The sequence below is a fragment of the Ursus maritimus genome, unplaced genomic scaffold, assembly GCF_017311325.1.
Source record: "Ursus maritimus isolate PB19 unplaced genomic scaffold, ASM1731132v1 scaffold_3, whole genome shotgun sequence".
NCBI classification, from domain to species: Eukaryota; Metazoa; Chordata; class Mammalia; order Carnivora; family Ursidae; genus Ursus; species Ursus maritimus.
The window spans coordinates 54889448-54908477 of NW_024425563.1; the positions used below are offsets into that span (position 1 = coordinate 54889448).

At 37.2% G+C, this 19030-nt stretch overlaps 1 protein-coding gene across 1 annotated transcript in view; it reads right to left on the reverse strand.

Moving 5' to 3' along the window:
- HDAC9 (histone deacetylase 9) overlaps positions 1-19030 on the reverse strand; it is a 684034-nt gene that overhangs the window by 136762 nt on the left and 528242 nt on the right. Inside the window, exon 22 of the mRNA XM_040644215.1 lies at positions 2789-2907. Coding sequence (XP_040500149.1) covers positions 2789-2907 — 119 coding nt within the window. The remainder of the gene's footprint in view (positions 1-2788; positions 2908-19030) is intronic.

Below are 19030 nucleotides of genomic sequence, written 5' to 3' on the forward strand. Positions count from 1 at the left end.
AATTTGATATCTAAATACAAATGAGAATGAAAACTCTAGTTGTTTTGACTTAATTTATCTTTTACTTTTAGGGCTATTAAACAAAATTATTTTAAAAGATTTATTCAATGCGCTAAGACAGTAAAATTTAAGCATCTCTGACACAATATCTTTAAAACCACTCTCTAAAATCCTTGGACATTCTACTTGGAGCAAGGGTGACTTTAGGTGAAATGGGAAAACATCAGGTTATGAATTTGTTTCTGCAATTTCTACCTACTTTTTACTGTAGGTGTTAGCCCATTTCTAGCCTCATTTTGAGACTCCTCTGAAATGGAGGATGACTTCTGGCATAGGACAGAGAAGACCCAAAATTAATTGCCTGTTGAGAACTTTCAGGCCAAAGCAACATAAATGTATCTGCCACGTGGTTAGAAAAAGAACAAAGAGACCGAGGGGTGAGCAATTTGGGGAATAACTACGTAGCTCTCTGGTAATCCTAACCTCTACGCAGTTACGGCAGCATGTCTAGAAAATATAGGTGGCAAACTCAGGCCTGCATGAGATGATATATACAAATAGTTGCCTAGATGTGATGCTCTGTGGTTTTTCATTTAAGATAAGTATCATAGGACTACTCATTGTCTATCACATACTGTATGTGGGGAGTTAAGGGTCTAAGGCACAAAAATAGCCTCTGCAGTATGCATCCAAATACTCTGTTCTTAAGCATTTTATGAAACATTTTTCTCTTTAGTGGAAAAAATCCAGTGAAAGCCTCATGCAATTTTATCTAAATACAAATTCAAAATAAGTCCTTTTATCTTAACCCCAATTATTTCAGATGGTAAAATAAATTAGTTTTCTCATCTATGCAGTATGTGAACTGTTTTGGGTAGTCTCTACTATAACCTCTTGAGTTCTAAGATTTCCTTTCCTCATTGTATATCTTTTCCCTAAACTGCAAAGTACTCAAGAGAGGGCCAATTATTAAATCAGTTAAAATTTATGTCTGCCTATTTTTCTTAGGAAAATATGGTCTGTTGAGTAGAAAAGACACAAGAAGGCAAAACAGATAAGGAGGGGGTGAGGGGTTGGAGAGATTATAAACAAACTTATCCTGAACAATGAAGAGCTTCCCTCCAAATGGATAAAGAAACACAAAATAACAAAGGTCTTGGTGCATTGCATTGAAGCTAAAAGGAGTAGAAACCATGTATCTTAGTTCTATGACTAAAAGAAACCACCATACTACTACTTTCTACTCTACCTTCCAAGATGACATTTGATATTTGAACTCCACTTGGCAAAAAAGAAATAAACAAGCAGACAAAAAGATTAGTCCCTTCCAGCTAGTTCTGAGAAAAGGACTCATTACAACTTGCCCTCTTGCCAGGAAGAAAGACCCAAATACAGACATTCCTCCTTCCCGAGGGAGATTCTTGTATTTAGTGGCAAAGAACACCTTTTCTAGATTTCTGTCTTTGCTCCATGTGTTTTCCATTGTTTGGGTGTATATCAACTTGGAGTACAAGGTCTTTTTTTTTTTCCCCCATTATTTAGACTAAACTCTTCACCAGTCTTGATGACTTGCTAATGAGGTTTATCTGCAGTGAGAACATTGACTTCCATTTGAGTGGAATTCCATGAAGAAAGAAAAGGGATCATAAAGACATCTGATAAAACCAAACACCTCTCTATTCAATTTTACAATCTTGTGAATTATTATGTTTTGTTTGTGTTTGTGGAGTTGCCTCTTTCAATATGTTTTCAATAGACAACAAGGCACCAAAAACCCTGGGTAAATAACAGAAGTTAAAAATAGTTACTACCTAACAATGTTACTGGAACAATTAGAGTGCAGAAAACTCTCTCACATGAGAAGCCAACTAAAAACAAAGGTTGGCATGATGCTGGTTCTTTGGTTCTTTTCAAATTAATAAAACACACTTGCTCTAAACTCATCTCTCTCACTTAAAACTATTTGGGTTGTTTTGATTTGTTTCCAACCCCCACTGAAATACACAATAGTGGATCCTTTGTGCAATTCTGATTTTTTCCTTCTTTTTTATATATATCCAGAGTACCAGCATACATTTGAATGCATGGACTATACATATGCTTTATTTTCACACTCAGAGAGTATGGGAATTATTCTTGAAGAAAGCCTCTTTCTAGCTAGATTCCATTAGGTCACATTATTCAAGTGCAGTATAACACAAAATTTATTTGTTCATCTGGTGTCTAGTTGCTAAGGAACACAGCCGAAAAGTTAACCTTTGCAACACAATAGAAAACCAGTAGAGAACCTGAGCTTTGTCCATAGGCACATACAGAGCCTCTGAGCAAGGGGAACTACACTTTTGTATTCAAACCTAGAAGACCATAGCATTATTAGGAAAGAGCTATTTTTTTAACCATTATGTACAATGGAATAAAAACAGTGACTTCCATTCTGTTTTCTAAAAGCCCAGGAGCTTTTCTAGACTTGTGATTCTGAAGTCATTCAACATATTTTAAACAGAAGTCCTATCACTTCTGCCTTTAAAGAGCAAAACGGGACTCCTGAAAAACATAAAGGTTCCAAAATGCCCCATCAAGTCTACCAAGGGAAACAATTTAACTTTGTTTTTCTTAAGGGCAAATATCTACAGAGAGATGAATCTGACAAAGCAATAAACACGATCTGAATTAGTTTCAAAAGTCTTACCTAAGTTTACTAGACACATGTAAAAGGTGCTGTTTATTTTAAAGACCTAAATGATGTTATTACGTCTTAGCATTTCATAAATTTCTAAGATATACTCACATTTTGCTGTCACTTTGTACCCCCCCAGAGGAGGGGCATGGCCTTCTAATGCATCAAATCCAGCGGAGACTAGGACCATGTCTGGATCAAACTCTTTGGCCACAGGCGTCACTACAGTCCTGCACAGTAAAAAGGCAACCAGTCACACATGGGAATGCTGAATACCTTTAAAAATTGTGCAATGAAAATGACTTGGCACATCCTCAAGAACTTCCCAAGAATAAAGAAAAGGGGAAAAGAAAATACTATTTGAATGGATCAAAAACATCATTTCCTTAATAGTGAATCACTGTTATTTTAGCATCCCAATTCAGTTTTTTTCATATTTTTTTCCCTCTAAATTAAAAAAAAAAAATGCTTTGCAGGTACATTCTAAAGCCCATCATATTACATGCACATCTGTGGCTGTTTTATCCCACTGCCTATAAAAAAGTGCTTCCTCCAAGGGAGTGACTAATGTTTTACAGAGGAAAGTCGAAGCTTTAGTGAAAACCTGGCTTGCTCCAGTTAGTGAGAACTTGGTGTAAATTTGAACTATAAATTTCTTTTGAGAAAAAGTTGCTTTTCCAACTTAAAAAAAAAACATTTTAAAATATTTGTCATGGTAGGGGGTAACTCTTGCAAAGGAAAAACACAAAATTCCTTTAATAGAATCCAGACTATAATGTTAAGGGAGTCCAAGGTCAGAGACACCAGGAATGTGGCAGCCCCATCCATGACAGCAACCCCTGCTGGCCCCACTCAGACACTTCACCATTTACCTTTTCAGCCTTCTCAGGTCACCCTAACCCCTTTCCCCTCAGTGCTGGATTTGAGAGAAAATGACTAATAGATGCTACTGGGCTTTGTTAAATAAAATTAAAAAATTAATGTAGGCTACAAGATCAATGTGCCATTATTAACATTCAAATTTCCAAAGACTATTTAATAAGATGTGGAAACTGCACACAATAGCAAATTTAAAAAGTGGTAAGGTCTCTGTTGCATGTTTAGGATAAATAACTGAACTAAATACTAAAATTGCTATCCTTAAGTGTGACAAAACTGAGTTCTTTCCATTTTTTTATGTTTGCAAATTTCTCATATTTTTAAAGTGACCACATATTAGTTCTACATTAAAAAATTTAAACAAGAAGTTGTTGAAGTTATAAAACAAAAAATACTTATTTGAAACTCATAAGTGAATGAAAAGTTTTATGTAACTCCACTACTGATATAAAAGCATAAAAGTTCAATACTTTAAACTCATAAATGTACATGTAAGTGACTTCCATGGTAGTCTTTCTAAGAACAATTGGAAAGCCACTCACATCTGAATTAGCCCACCAGTGAAATTAAGTGAAAATTTTGTTTACTATGTACAGTTTATTTTATTCTTCAATAAAATTAAGAATCTCTAATACATTATCAGGAGAGATATCTTGAATTCTTTTCCTTCCCAATAATACCAACACTTACATTATAATTTTCATAAAGATGTTACATATTACCAATTCACTATCTTTCATATGAGTGAAATACCATGTGATGTATATATTTGGGATATTATATATTGGAATAAATTGACTCAAAGAGTCATAACTGTTTTATCAAGGAGCTCCATCTATTTAGTATGATTAATCCTATGTATTAACTTAGAAAACAAACAATACTCAGGAAAATATGGAGGTAGATGACTGAACAAAGTTGTCATCCAATCACATGCATCATAGTAACCAATTTTCCATCTCCTTTCCCTCTCTTCGGAAAGTTTCTCTCTCCTCCTCTTTTCTCCGTCATCAATCTATACTTGTAAGACTGATTGAAGGATAAACATCCTTCAAGTCACAGCTCACTATTTCTCCATATGTATATATTTTTGAAGGACAAAGATAGTAAAGGAGACATGGATTGCCAATTTGAAAATATAACAAACGTTGAGACGTTCTATAGAGGGGAAAATTAAAATGTAAGTGTAAGTGTCTGCAGAGAGGAAGCTACAAAAAGCAAGCTGACTTTTCTCTTTTCCTGGAGAAACAAATGGACCAAAGAGAGGATACCTAGAGAGAATGACACTTGTGAGTCACTCAGACCAACAGTCAGGTTTTTTCCTTAGTCTTCCCATAGTGAATGTACCACTCAAAAAGCCCCACTCAACATACCGAGCTCCCACTTATCTTTTCAGTGCCCTTTGATCAAATATGAAGGACTATTTGAGGAAAATTTCTAGCATAAAAGATAACAAAACTAACATACAAACAAACAAAAGGGAACTCAGAAAACCAGAGAAAATTCAGGCAAGACACTACAATTACCAAAATTAGGATTACCCTCAAAGACATAAAATAGTACAACTAGAAAATGAAAAGCGGGTGCTATTAAACGAAGAAGAAACAGCAAACAAAACATAGAATAGACTGTTTTAAAAGATAAAGTTGACAAATTCTCTCATAAAGCAACACAAAACAGAGACATGGAAAGTTGCCAATATTAGATGAGACAATTAACCCATTTAGGAAGTCAACATACAAAGAAAAGTCTAAGAGATTTTTTTTCTTTTTTCCCAGTCTCATTGAGAAATAATTGACATAGAGCACTGTATTTGTTTAAGGTGATTAGCATAATGGTTTGACTTATGTGTACTATGAAATAATTACAATAGGTTCAACCAACATCCTTCTCACCTAGGTAAAAGAAAAAGAAGAAAGAATTCTCCTTGTGATAAGAATTCTTAGGATTAACTTTCATACTATTTTCCAGTATAGCATACAGCAGTGTTAGCTATAGTCATCATGTTATACATTACATTCCCACTACTTATTTATCTTCTATTTGTACCTTTGGCCACCTACCTCCAATCTGCCTCTGATAACAAGTATGAACTCTCCTTCTGAGTTTGTCTTTTTTGTTTTGTTTTGTTTTGTTTTTTAGATTCCACATATAAGTGAAATCATACAGTATTTGTCTTTCTTTGACTTATTTCACTCATTTAGCATAACACCTTGAAAGTCCACCCATGTTGTTGTAAATGGTAGGATATCCTCTTTTTTATGGCCAAATAATATTACATCATATATATATATACCACAGTTTCTTTATCCATTCATCCACAATGAACACTTGCGTAGTTTCTATGTCTTGGCTATAATAAATAATGCTGCTACAAACATGATGGTGCAGATTCCTTTCCATTAGTGTTTTCATTTCCTTAGGTATATTCTCAGAAGTGGAAATGGTAGATCATAGGATAGTTCTCAATTTAATTTTTTGAGGATTCTCCATATTGTTTTCCATCGTGGCCGCACCAGTATACAATTCTACCAACAGTGCATAAGGTTTCTGTTTTCTCCATGCCCATGCCAACATTTGTCCTCTCTTATCTTTTTTATGATGGCCATCCAACTGACCTGAGGTGGTATCTCATTGTGGTGTTAATTTGCATTTCCCTCATGATTAGTGATCTTGAGCATCATTTCATGCACCTGTTAGTCTTATGTATACCTTCTTTAGAAAATACCTATTCATTGGGATCATTTTTAAAAATTGGGTTGTGTTTTTTTCTATTGAGTTGTAGAAGTTCTTTATATATTTTGGATATTAATCCCTTATCAGATATATGATTTGCAAATATTTTTTTCCCATTCCATATGTTGTTTTTTCACTTTGTTGATGGTTTCTTCTGCTGTGCAGAATCTTTTTAGCTTGACACAGTCCCACTTACTTTTTATTTTGTTGCTTGTGCTTTAGATATCATATCCAAGTAATCATTACTAGGACCATGTTAAGAAGTTTATTTCTATGTCTTCTTCTAAGGGTTTCATAGTTTCAGGACTAACACTTAAGTCTTTAATCCATTTCAAGTTAATTTTTGTAACTAGTAAAAGATATGGGTTTAGTTTTATTATTTTCTGTGTGAATATCCCATTAGCACAGCACCATTTTGTTGAAGAGACTGTCCTTTCTTCACTGAGTATTCTTGGCTTCCATCTCAAATATTAGTTGATTGTATATGCTTGGGCTTATTTCTGGGCTCTGCATTCTGTCGCATCGTACTATTTTTCTGTCTCTGTGTGTGTGTGCGTGTGTGTGTGCGTGCGCCATTACCATACTGTTTTGATGACCATAGCTTTATAGTATAGCTTGAAATCAGGAAGTGGGGTGCTTCCTGTTTTGTTCTTTCTCAGGATTTCTTTGACTGTTTTGGGTCTTTTGTGGTTCTATATACATTTTAGGAGTGTTTTTTCTATCTCTGTAAAAAATGCCATTGGGGGCGCCTGGGTGGCACAGTCGCTAGGCGTCTGCCTTCGGCTCAGGGCGTGATCCTGGAGTTCTGGGATCAAGCTTCTCTGCTAGGAGCCTGCTTCTTCCTCTCCCACTCCCCCTGCTTGTGTTCCTTCTCTCGCTGGCTGTCTCTCTCTGTCAAATAAATAAATAAATAAATAAATCTAAAAAAAAAAAAAATGCCATTGGAATCTTGATAGGGATTGCATTGAATCTATATATGGTATTTTATTATTTTTACACTATTATAAGTGGGATTGATTTCTTTTTCAGAAAATTCATTGTTAGTGTATAGAATATGTTACCGATTTTTGTATGTTAATTTTGTATCTGTCAACTTTACTGAATTCACTGATTAGATCTTTAAAAGAAAAAGATTTTAGTTATTTATTTGACAGAGAGAGAGTACAAGCAGGGGGAGCAGCAGGCAGAAGGAGAGGGAGAAGCAGGCTACCCACTGAGCAGGGAGCCTGATGTGGAGCTTGATCCCAGTACCCTGGGATCATGACCTGAGCTGAAGGTGGATGCTTAACCAACCGAGCCACCCAGGCACCCCTGTGATTTCAGTTTTAACGTCTCCTTTTGCACTTACGATTTTGTCGATTTGGGTCTTTTCTCTTTTTTCCTTGGTCTAGCTATGTGTTTATCTTTTCAAAGACGCAACTCTTTGGTTAATCTTTTCTTCCTTTTTTTTCTTCTGTTCTCTATTTCATTTATTTCTTCTCCAATCTTTATTATTTCTTTCATTCATTCTCCTGATTTTGGGCTAAGTTTGTGCTTTTTCTAGTTCCTTAAGGTATAGAGTTAGGTTGTTTATTTGGTATCTTTCTTGCTTCTTAATGTAGAAGTTTATTACTATAAATTTCCTTTAGAACTGCTTGTGCTGCATCCTGCAAAGCCTGATATGTCGTGTTTCCATTTTCATTTGTCTGAAGAAAACTTTTTTTTTTTTTTTTAAAGATTTTATTTATTTATGTGACAGAGAGACAGCCAGCGAGAGAGGGAACACAGCAGGGGGAGTGGGAGAGAAAGAAGCAGGCTCCTAGCAGAGGAGCCCGATGTGGGACTCGATCCCGGTACGCCGGGATCACGCCCTGAGCCGAAGGCAGACGCTTTAACGACTGCGCTACCCAGGCGCCCCTGAAGAAAACTTTTTATTTCCCCCATTAATTTCTTCTTCCATCCACTCACTGCTCAGGACAGCGTTGTTTAATTTTGATGTGTTCATGAATTTCCCAGGTTGCCTCTTGTTATTAATTTCTAGTTTCATGCCATTGTGGTCAAAGAAGATACCTGGTATGATTTTAATCTTGAATTTGCTGACTTATATGTGGTCTAACGTACGGTCTATCCTGGAAAATGTTCCATGTGCACTTGAGAAGAATGTGTATTCTGTTGTTGGATAGAATGTTCTATATACATCTGTTACATCCATTTGGTCTATAGCATTGTTCAAGTCAGCTCTTTCTCTACTGATTCTATCTGCATGATCTATTGTTAAGAGTGGGGTATTTAAAGTCTTCAACTATTACTGAATTACCATTTATTTCTCCTTTTAGCTCTGTTAGTTTTTGCTTTATATATTTAGGTAATCTAATGATGGACACATAAGTATAATTATTTTATCCTCTTGATGTACTGACTGCCTTATCATTATATAGTGACCTTCTTTGCCTCCTTTTGCAATTTTCAGTTTAAAGTCTATTTTGTCTGATATAATTACTCCTGCTTTTTTATGGTTACCATTTGCTTAAAATATTTCTTTCCATTATTTCACTCTCAGTCTCTGTGTGTCTTTAAAGCTAAACTGAGTCTCTTTTAGGCAGAATATTTGTTGCATCTTTCTTCTTCTTCTTTTTTTCATTTAGCCATTCTATGTATTTTAATTAATTTAATTCATTATGTTTAATTTTTAAAATAAAAAATTTAATTGAAGTATAATTGACATAGATTAATTAGTTTCAAGTGTAAAACAGTGGTTCAACAATTACATACATTAGGAAATGTTCATCACAATAAGTGTATTACAATATTATTGACTATATCCCCTATGGTGTGCTTTTCATCACCATGACTTTTTTATTTTAAAACTGGAAGTCTGTATCTCTTAATCTCCTTCACACATTTCATCCATGTTTAAAGTAATTATTGATAAGGCATACTACTGCCATTTTGTTGATTGTTTTCTGGTTGTTTTGTAGATCCACTGCTCCTTGTTTCTTATCCTGCTGTCTTTTTCTGTGTTTTGATGACTTTGGATATCAGTAAGCTTTGACTCCTTTATTGTGTTCTTTTGTGCAATTACTATAGGATTTTCCCTTGCAGTTACTATGAGGCTTACGTAAAATACCTTAAACTTCTAACATCCTATTTTAAACCAATAACAACTTCAATAGATTTCGTAAAATTAACACTTTTTTCTCTTCCCCCCAATTTTAGATTACTGCTGTTACAATTTATGTTATTTAAACATATTGTGTAACTTACAACAGATTATTGTAGCTTTTGTTATTTTTACTATGTTCTTTTTTTCTTTAACTTTTAAACTAGAGTTGTGAGTTATATGTCATTATTAACATATTGCACAATCAAACTTTCACTATATATTTACCACTACCAGTGCGGTGTTATTACCTTTTAATGTTTTTATGTTGTCAATTAGTGTTCTTTTACTCCCAAAGAATTCCCTTAAGCATTTCTTGTAAGGCAAGTCTGGTAGTAATGAGCTCCCTCAGCTTTTGTCTGTTCAGAAACATCTTTATCTCTCCTTTGTTTCTGAATGACACCTTTACCAAGTATAGAATTCCTGGTTGACAGCTATTTTTTTTCAATATTTTGAATATGTTGTCCCATTCTCTTCTGGCTTGAAAAGTTTCTCTTGAAAAATCCACTGATAGTCTTATGGGGGTTCTCTTGTATGGACCTTCTCTCTTCTCTTGCTGTTCTTAAAACTCTTTGTTTTTTGACTTCTGAGAGTTTACTTACCATATACTTCAGTTTATCCCTATTTGTGTTCCACAAATTTGGGGTCTTTGGGCCTCATGAATCTGGATGTCCACTTTTTTCTCCAAGTTTGGAATATTTTCAGCCCTTATTTTTTTAAATATATGTTCTATCCTCTTCACTTTCTCTTCTCTTTCTAGAATTCCCATAATGTGAACATTGTTTCTTTTCATTGTGTCCCATAACTCTTACTGGCTTTCTTCATTTTTTTTTGTCATTCTTTTTGCACCTCTGGGTAATTTCCAATATCCTATTCTTCAGGTCACTTATTCTTTCTTCTGCAATTGGAGTCTACTTTTGAAACTCTCTATTGAATTTTTCAGTGCAGTTATCGTGTTTTTTAGTTCTAGGATTTGTTTTTTGTTTTTGATGGTTATTTCCTTACTGACCTTCTCATTTTGTTCATGCATTGTTTCCCAAATTTCTTGAAGTTGTCTGTGTTTTCTTGTAGTTCACTAACCTTCCATAAAAGGATTATTCCAAATTCTCTGTCTGGCACTTCATAGATCTCCATTTCTTTACAGAGACAATTATTGGAGCTTTATAAGTTTCCTTTGGTAGTACCACATTTACTTGGATTTTTTGTGAGCCTTGACTGCTTATGTTGGTATCTGCACATGTGAGTAATGATCCTCCTCCCTCAGACTTCACTGGTTTGCTTTGGCAGAGACAGTTCTTCACCAGTAAGCTCAGTTTGGGTCTGTGGGTATGTCAACTGGTAATGTCCTTGGGCAGGTGGGGTCTACTATTATGGTCTATTTTAGGGCAAGGCAACTGTTTGAGGTCTGAGGATAGGGATGGGGAGGTGTGCCACTGGCTGACAATAGCTGGGTAAGACTGCTGCTTGGTTCCCTACCCAAGTAAGGTTATTGATGAGCTCCACACCTGCCTGGATTCTCTAGTCAGGCTTACTAGAATGGTCAGGACTGAGTACTATATTCAGTAATAGATGCCAGGGCAAAGAAACATGATGAGAACAAGGGCCTGTATAGCTTGTTGTTTGGTGATCTGAATTGAAACTGTGCCCCATAGGGTTAATGAGGTTGAAACTGGCAGAAAATTTAGAGCTTGGGTTTCAGAGAACTGCTTCCCCCTAGTCAGCTATTGTGCCTCTCAGACCCCAGTAAAAATCCACTAGATGTCTCTGTAGAAGCCTGGACTCAAGGTCAACTGATAAGGTTCCAGCTTATGAACAAGTAAGACCCTGCATTCCTTACCTAGGATAATGAGCCCAAAACCCCTTATACCAGCTCTCAGAGCATAACCATAACTCCTTCTCCTTGTCCTAATATAACCGCTTGATGTCAAAGAACTGAATTTTGCCTTATTCCGAAGTATCACCCCAAAGTGAACATGGGATGTATGTTACATATATGTTTGCTCAGAATCATGCTCCATCTTCTCTTATGAATAGTCATAAGTTTCCTTGCCCTATTAAGTCAATACATGTGTTGGGGCACCTGGGTGGCTCAGTCAGTTAAGCATCTGGCTTTGGCTCAGGTCATGATCCCAGGGTCCTGGGATTGAGCCCCGTGTCAGGCTCCCCACTCAGCAGGGAGGCTGCTTCTCCCTCTCCCTCTGCCCTCCCCCCAACTCATTGCATGCTCGCTCTCTCAAATAAATAAAATATTTAAAAAAATCAATATGTATGTGATCTCAACCCCTATAATTATAGAAAGAAACTTGTTCTCTCCCCCCTCAGGGAGGTGGATTTGCCACATCCATCTCCTCATCTGGCTGCCTCTAAAGTAAATCCTTTCCTTGCTGCATACCTGATATATCAGTAATTGACTTTGCTGTGCATCAGGCAGATGGACCTGGGTTCGGTTACAGAATGAAGCCAGAGTTTTCCCAGGTCAGTTGAGTCTACCAGTTTTGCTCTGTAGATGGGATAGCCACGGGCCATGCTCAAGTGCCACATGTTCCACTGCTGTACATAGGGCTGTTGCGTGGGCTATGCAATTTCCCATGTGCTCTGGTTAGGTTCCCTGGTCAAACAGGCTGAAGACTGCATTCAGCTATGAGTGGAGATAAAATTATGTTCCCCACAAGGGCGCAGAAGGAAAAGCAGCTTGGAAGCCAAGTATAAAACTCCTTGTTGTCTTAATATAAGCCAATCAGCAACCCCAAATCCCTGATCATACATGGGGCACTGGCTTTGCTATGTGGACTATCATCTCTGCTCACCCACCTTATAGTTTAAGTGCCACTGTGCTGCACAGTCTCCAGGAGTTGTCTTCAGCTCTTCTGATCAGATAGGATGGCAGCTGGAGCGGTCTCAGCTCCCTTACCTGGGTGGCAGTGGGAGGGGCCATGGTGGCTCCAGACAACTTTCAATTTCCCAGATAGGTTCTGTCTTTTGGGAAGGTCTGGGAGCTACCCTCAGCCTTGGCTATGAATTAATTAATCTTCTTGTCTGTGTATGGCAGGGGAAAGCTCCACTTCTGGTACTGGCTTTGTTTTGGGGGCAATCAGCTCTGCCTGCCCGTCTCTTAGGTTGAATGCCTTTGCGCCACAGTTTCCAGAATTGTCCCCAGCCCTTCTGGTCAGATGGGGCCAGAAGACACTTTCCACAGTGGATGGGACTGCAATTCAACTTACTGTCTGAGCCTGGGCAAACCCAGCTCTAGGGCCTACAAAATTCCTTTGAAGATCTGAATCAGATAGATCTGCACACCATGTTCTCTGGTCACAGTGTACTCCTGACTTGGTTCTGCAGATTAGCAAAACTACTGGTTGGGATTACTACTTGGCTACTGCCGGTATGAACATGGGCTGCCCAAATCTGTGTGCTGGTTTTTGCAAGACCCTCCCTTCTCTACCACAGTCAGAGTCTCAGCAGTTGAGCCCCACAGATTTCCTTGTAACCTTGTGGTGTGAGATCAGAGTAGGGGCTCCTACAAACATTCCACAGTGCTGGGGTGCTGTCTCCTCTGGGTTCTCTTTTCCCACTGGAGGAACCAGAGGCTTGGGGGAGACCTGTGTGGTAATGTGCCAGATTGGGTTAAGAGCAATGTGGTCAATATGCAGCCACTTCTCTTACTCTTCTAATGCAGTTTGTCTTGGTCTCTGTGGTGCAGGGGGTTGCTTCAGTTTTACTCCCATGTTCTAGAATTCTTTCAGCGATGTCTCTTCCTTGAATACTTGTTAGTTGTTCTTGTGAGAGGGAGCAAAGTCAGGAACAACCTATGTTGCCATGTTGATTATGTCACTATTTGGGAAACTTTTCCAAATTTAGAATCTCCTATCCATCCAAACTGCCAATCAGAATTGAGAGTAGAATAATCAAGTTTCAGACATTCAAATTCTTAAAAAAAATAGTGTCTCAAAATCTTAAAAAAGGGGGGGTACAGGAGGCACCTTGCTGACTCATTTGGTGGAGTATGTGACTCTTGATCTTGGAGTTGTGAGTTTGAGACCCATGTTTGGTGTAGAGATTACTTAAAAAAAATAAAATCTTGGGGCACCTGGGTGGCTCAGTAAGTTAAGTATCTGCCTTCAGCTCAGGTCATGATCTCGGGATCCAAGGATGTAGCCCTGCATCCAGCTCCCTGTTCAGTGTGGAGTTTGCTTCTCCCTGTCCTTCTGCTCCTCTCTCCTGCTTGTGCTCATTCTCTCTCTCTAAAATAAATAAATAAAACCTTTAAAAAAAATAAAATAGGGGTGCCTGGGTGGCTCAGTTGGTTAAGCCTACCTTTGGCTCAGGTCATGATCCCGGAATGCTGGGATCAAGCCCTGCAACTGGCTCCCTCTCCCTCTACCTGCTGCTCCCCCTGCTTGTGTGCCTATGCGTTGTGAAATAAATAATAAAATCTTAAAAAAAATAAAATTAAATTAAAAAAAATAGCATCTCTCACAAATATTTTCATAGGAAGGTACTGGATGATATACTCCATTAAAATGAAGGCATAAACTATGAAAGAATGATACACAAGCCATTCACCCCATCAAAACATTTTTTAAATGTCCATTTTTGCCAAAATTGAAAGAAAATTACTTTTACTTTAGGACAAAATAGTAGAAATGTGCATGGAATGGAATAGGTTCATTTCAATGCAACTATTTTGTTAATAAAGACATCTTACCCACTTACGGGAGAATTATATCTAGCCACATATCTCAAAATATACAGAATCTACTAGTTTCCATCTGAAGAAAATATCACTTTTGTTATGTACATCAATCCTGAATTCATAAAAATGGTTTTTGCAATTTCACAAAGGCTTTCAAAATGCTCTATCTTGCAGGACTAATCCTATACACTTGAATTTACTCTAAAAAATAAGAAAAATGAGAAAAAAACACATGCCCAGAATTGTGTTTGAGTAGTAGACACAATGAATGCCTCAAAGGCATTCATTTAAAATTTTATCTTAACAATTAGGTTTTCTGGTTAAAGATAGCAAACAAAGTATATGTGTTTGCCTCTCATCTTTCCCAACACCCCACTGACAGGAAAGTATAAGAATATATATATGAACTCATGGTTTTAAATATATATCAGGCAAACAGTCACAGAAATAACTTTAGGTGTGTGTGTATGTGTATGTGTATGTGCATGGGTTAGTGTGTAATTCCTAAAATCAATGACATCCCAGTAGCAAAGAGCACCATTAGTACCCAGATCTTGTTTTCTAATATCAATCTCCATTAAAAGGATCCAAGGATCCTTGGAGAAGTGGTTGAGTCCAAGACTGTGTGGTGATAGAAAACAATGAAATGCTCAAATACAGATAAGGACATGTCAATAGGCCATATGACCTAATGTGAAAGAGCTCTCAATGGCCAAATCTGTGACAATTTGAGGAACAAAATAACTAATGACAGTACTGGATTATAATCAATAGAGTCAAGTATCTGTGTGTCCACAGAGAGATTAAAAAATAATGGAATAGAGAAGAAATATCTCTGCCTTACAGAAAAATTTCAACTAGTAAGTATAGAAGAATTGAAGGAAATAGAAAATCACCATTTGAATAAGACAGAAATAACTGGTGCAGACAAGGACCTGGAAGGATGCTGAAATCAGTGGGCAACAGTTTCAGAAGAAAGATGTTGTTCATATAATATCTTCCAAAGTTATCTTCCCCAAGATATTCTAAAGAAAAAAAACCCCAGAAACTTTAAAATGAAGAAACCTGCAGACACCACCATAATAAAGTGATCAAGGTTAACATCTCTTGTGATAAGACATATCAACATCAATAGTCCCTGATATGATACATGAGAAAGGTTGATCAGTTCTATAGTATTCTTGTAAAAATATACATAAACTCAAATCTAGTAATGAGAAAACATCAGGCAAACCTAAATTGAAGGACATTTGACAAAATAACTGACTAGTATACTTAAAAGTCATGGCCAGGAAAAAATAAGGAAAGACTAAGGAATTGCTACAGATTGGAGGAGACTAAGGAGACATGACATCTAAGTGCAGTGTAAGACTCTAGATTGGATTCTACAATAGGAAAAGGACATTAGTGGACAAACTGCAGTCTCATATAAAACCAGTGGCCTAGCTAAGAGTATTGTACAAATATTAATTTCTTAATTTTGATAATTACATGATTGTTATATAAATTTCTAACATCAGGGGAAACTGAGTGTAGGACATATAGGAACTTTGTCCTATTCTTACAGCTTTCCTGGAAATCCAATAGTATTTTAAAATAAAATGTTACCAAGTATCAGAATACAAAAAGTAATTTATGACAACAAAAGAGGATGGAAGAGATGTTTACAGAAAATTTTTAGGAAAGATATATTCATTTATTTGAGAGAGAGGGTGCAAGTTTGAGCGGGAGGGGGAGGCGGGGAGAGAGACTCTCAAGCAGACTCCCACTGAGTGCAGAGCCCGATGCTGGGTTTTCTCAGAGCTGGATGCGGGGCTGTATCTCAAGACTCTGAGATTATGACCTGAGCCAAAATCAAGAGTCGACACTTATCTGACTGAGACACCCAGGCACCCCAACAAACAGAGATTTTTTAACAAATTTATGGAAGAGGGAAATTGACTAGGTACGTACTGAAAAAATGAAACAAATAAAAGCTACCACTCTGCACACTCTCATGGGACCACAGAAGAAATGGGAGACACTCCCACCCAATGGAACTCCAGTAAAGAAACGTGTATGGTGAAGGAAAAGAGGCAAGACTGAAAATAAGAGATTAAAGAAATGTTAGTTGGTTAAGACCAGAACCATATCTCAACACCTTAATTACTTTCCCTCTCTCTGCCAGCAACCAGTGCTTAATCCCAGGCAGAACATTCAGATGATTCTCTTAAGAAAAAGAGGTGTTTGGAGAAAGCCAAAGCTTCTAGTGCAGATACCGTTGTCCCAAAATACAGTCTTCCTTATTTTGTCATTAAAGGAGATTCAGAGACCATTAGCCATCTTCTGGAATGCTAACCCCAAAGTGGGATTTGGCGGTCCACATACTCCATCCCACACCCACTGACATAGAGCTCCCATTTGACCCATTTATACGACCACAGAGAAAAATCTGACACTAGTTACTACTCTCATAAACATCAATGGCAAAGCAGAAATTTCCTGGCATATAAGGAGAACCAGTAGTATGAAGAAAAAAACAACATTAAAATAAACATAAATATAAATAACTCTGAACAAAAGAGAGATAGTTCAGGCAACAGAAATAATAACCTCAAAGAGATTCAGAAAAATATTTTATCTTTAAAACACAGACATGCTAATATGAAAGAGAAACATCAAAGAACAAGGGAAGCACTTCACTTAAAGATAAAAACTACAACTGCATAACCTATTAGAAGTTCTGAAAAAATAAAGTAATTCCTCCTAAAAGGAAGCAGATAGACAAAATATAAGTAGGAAAATCTGAGACAAAAAGGATTAATGCAGAAGTCCTATCTTTGAACAACAGGGTCCCTGAGAATGCTGAGAAAGAGGGGAGGAAATTTTCAACTAATAACAGAAGATAATTCTTAGGAACTGAAAAATGACTCAAGGCTACATATTTGGTTAAGTCCAACTGATGCAAAACCTTATGCATAAAAATGTATATACACTCTTAGACATATTCTCATGAAACTTCAAATCCCCAGGGATTTCTTTTTAAGAAAGAAAAAAATCATCCTCAAAAGAGATCAAGAAAGAGCTGACATCAGAGTCCCAATCAGCAACAGTGAATATCCTCACATTCTGAGGGAAATTATTTTTAAACTTCAATTCTGCTTCCAGCTATTACATACTAGTATTCAAATATGTTAAATAAAAATACTTTAAGACATGTAAGGACTCAGAAATTTAATTCCAAGACACCCTTTCTGAATAACTTATTTAAGAATGTACTTCTATAAATCAAGGAAGTGAAACAGAGAAGCATAGGACCAAAGTAGTATATGTATCACAGGAGAACGATACAGAGAGTCCAAAGACCTGATGATTTGTACGTGTATTTCTTTGCTAGAAAACAAACTACTAAAGCAATAATGACAGCATATCTACTTTCTCATCTCCAACTGACCACTGGAGATTCTGTAATAGGAGAAAAGAATCTCATTTTGGATTTATTTCTGTGAAATGTGATTCTAATTCAGAACCTCCTCAGTTAGAATCAGATCTCCGGTTTTATTTCATCTTTAGTTAATGGTCAAAGAATTAATTGCATTGACACTGAATCATATGCTATATTTAAGCTGAGTCACGCTAGTGACTTCCCATGATTCACCGAGGTGTGTGTGAAGTAAACATACACGATGCTACCCACTCATATGGCATGCTCAGCTCAGTGCAGGGGAACACTGCTTGACTTTGAGAAAAACAAAAGGCTTGATTCTTCAGCCTTAAACTCAAAACTTAAAGCATTTCAAAGCTTTCTATAGAGTTATCAATATTTCTGTAGACATTCAGAAGTCATTTATTGAGCCCCTGTTGTATGAGAGGCACTGGGATTGTGCCAGGATTCAAGGATATGAACAAACTGCAGTTCTGCCCTAAACGAGTTCATAACTTAGAAGGAAACATGTTTTTGCAGTATGGCATGGCACAAACTCAGTCATAAACAATGTACCAAGAGACAGAAGAGCAGTCAACAGGGATGAAGACAGTATGAAGAAAGTCCTACAGAAGAAAGAACATGAAAAGTGAATTTGGACATTAGTGTAAGAAGAAGTTGGCAGGAAGAAAAAAGTAGGGAGGGCAGTTTAGGCAGATGGACTAGCAAGGGCAAGGTTGAAAGGGCATGGAAACTTGTGACAAATACTTTGATATGAGTGGAACGTATGGTGCAAATGGGGTAGCAGTAGCAGAGAAGGCTATAAAGGCATGCAGTTCCCAGCCCTGTCTGAAAGAGGACCAGGAGAGCTTGATGTTGAGGAAACCAGGGGCAGTGAGATGGTGCTGGCAAGTGGTTCAAGAACTGGAAAGTTGACTGGAGTATAAGTGCATCACATAGTTCACTCAATTCATTTTCTTCATCAACAAATATTTATCAACCTCCTGGGATATTCCAGGCACTATTGTAGGCAGGGTTTATAACAAAGTCCCTGATCTCTTGCCTTCATTGAGTTTACATTCTAACAGAGGAGAAAGGCAGTGTATAAATAAACAAGGAAGCATGTAAGTAAGGGTTACAATGAAAAAGAAACATAAAGGCACGGGAGGTGGTGCAAGTTAAGTATGAGTACACAAAGTAGGCAGCTCTGAGCTGGTGACGGTGGAATAAAGCTGCACTGTATGAAGTGAGGAGGTAGGTCAAGTCATAATTCACTTGAAAACACTGGCCTGTGGGAAAAGTAAATGCAGAGGACCTGAAGTGGGAGGGTCTTCGGTGTATTCACAAGGACCACAAGGAGGCAATTATGGCTGATATAAAATGAATAAAGGAAAGATGGTTGGAAATAGGGTCAGAAAGGTGGCATAAAGCCACTTCTTATAGGGCCTCATAGGCCATTGTTAAGGACTTTGGATTTCATTCTGAACAAGAAAGGGAACTAGA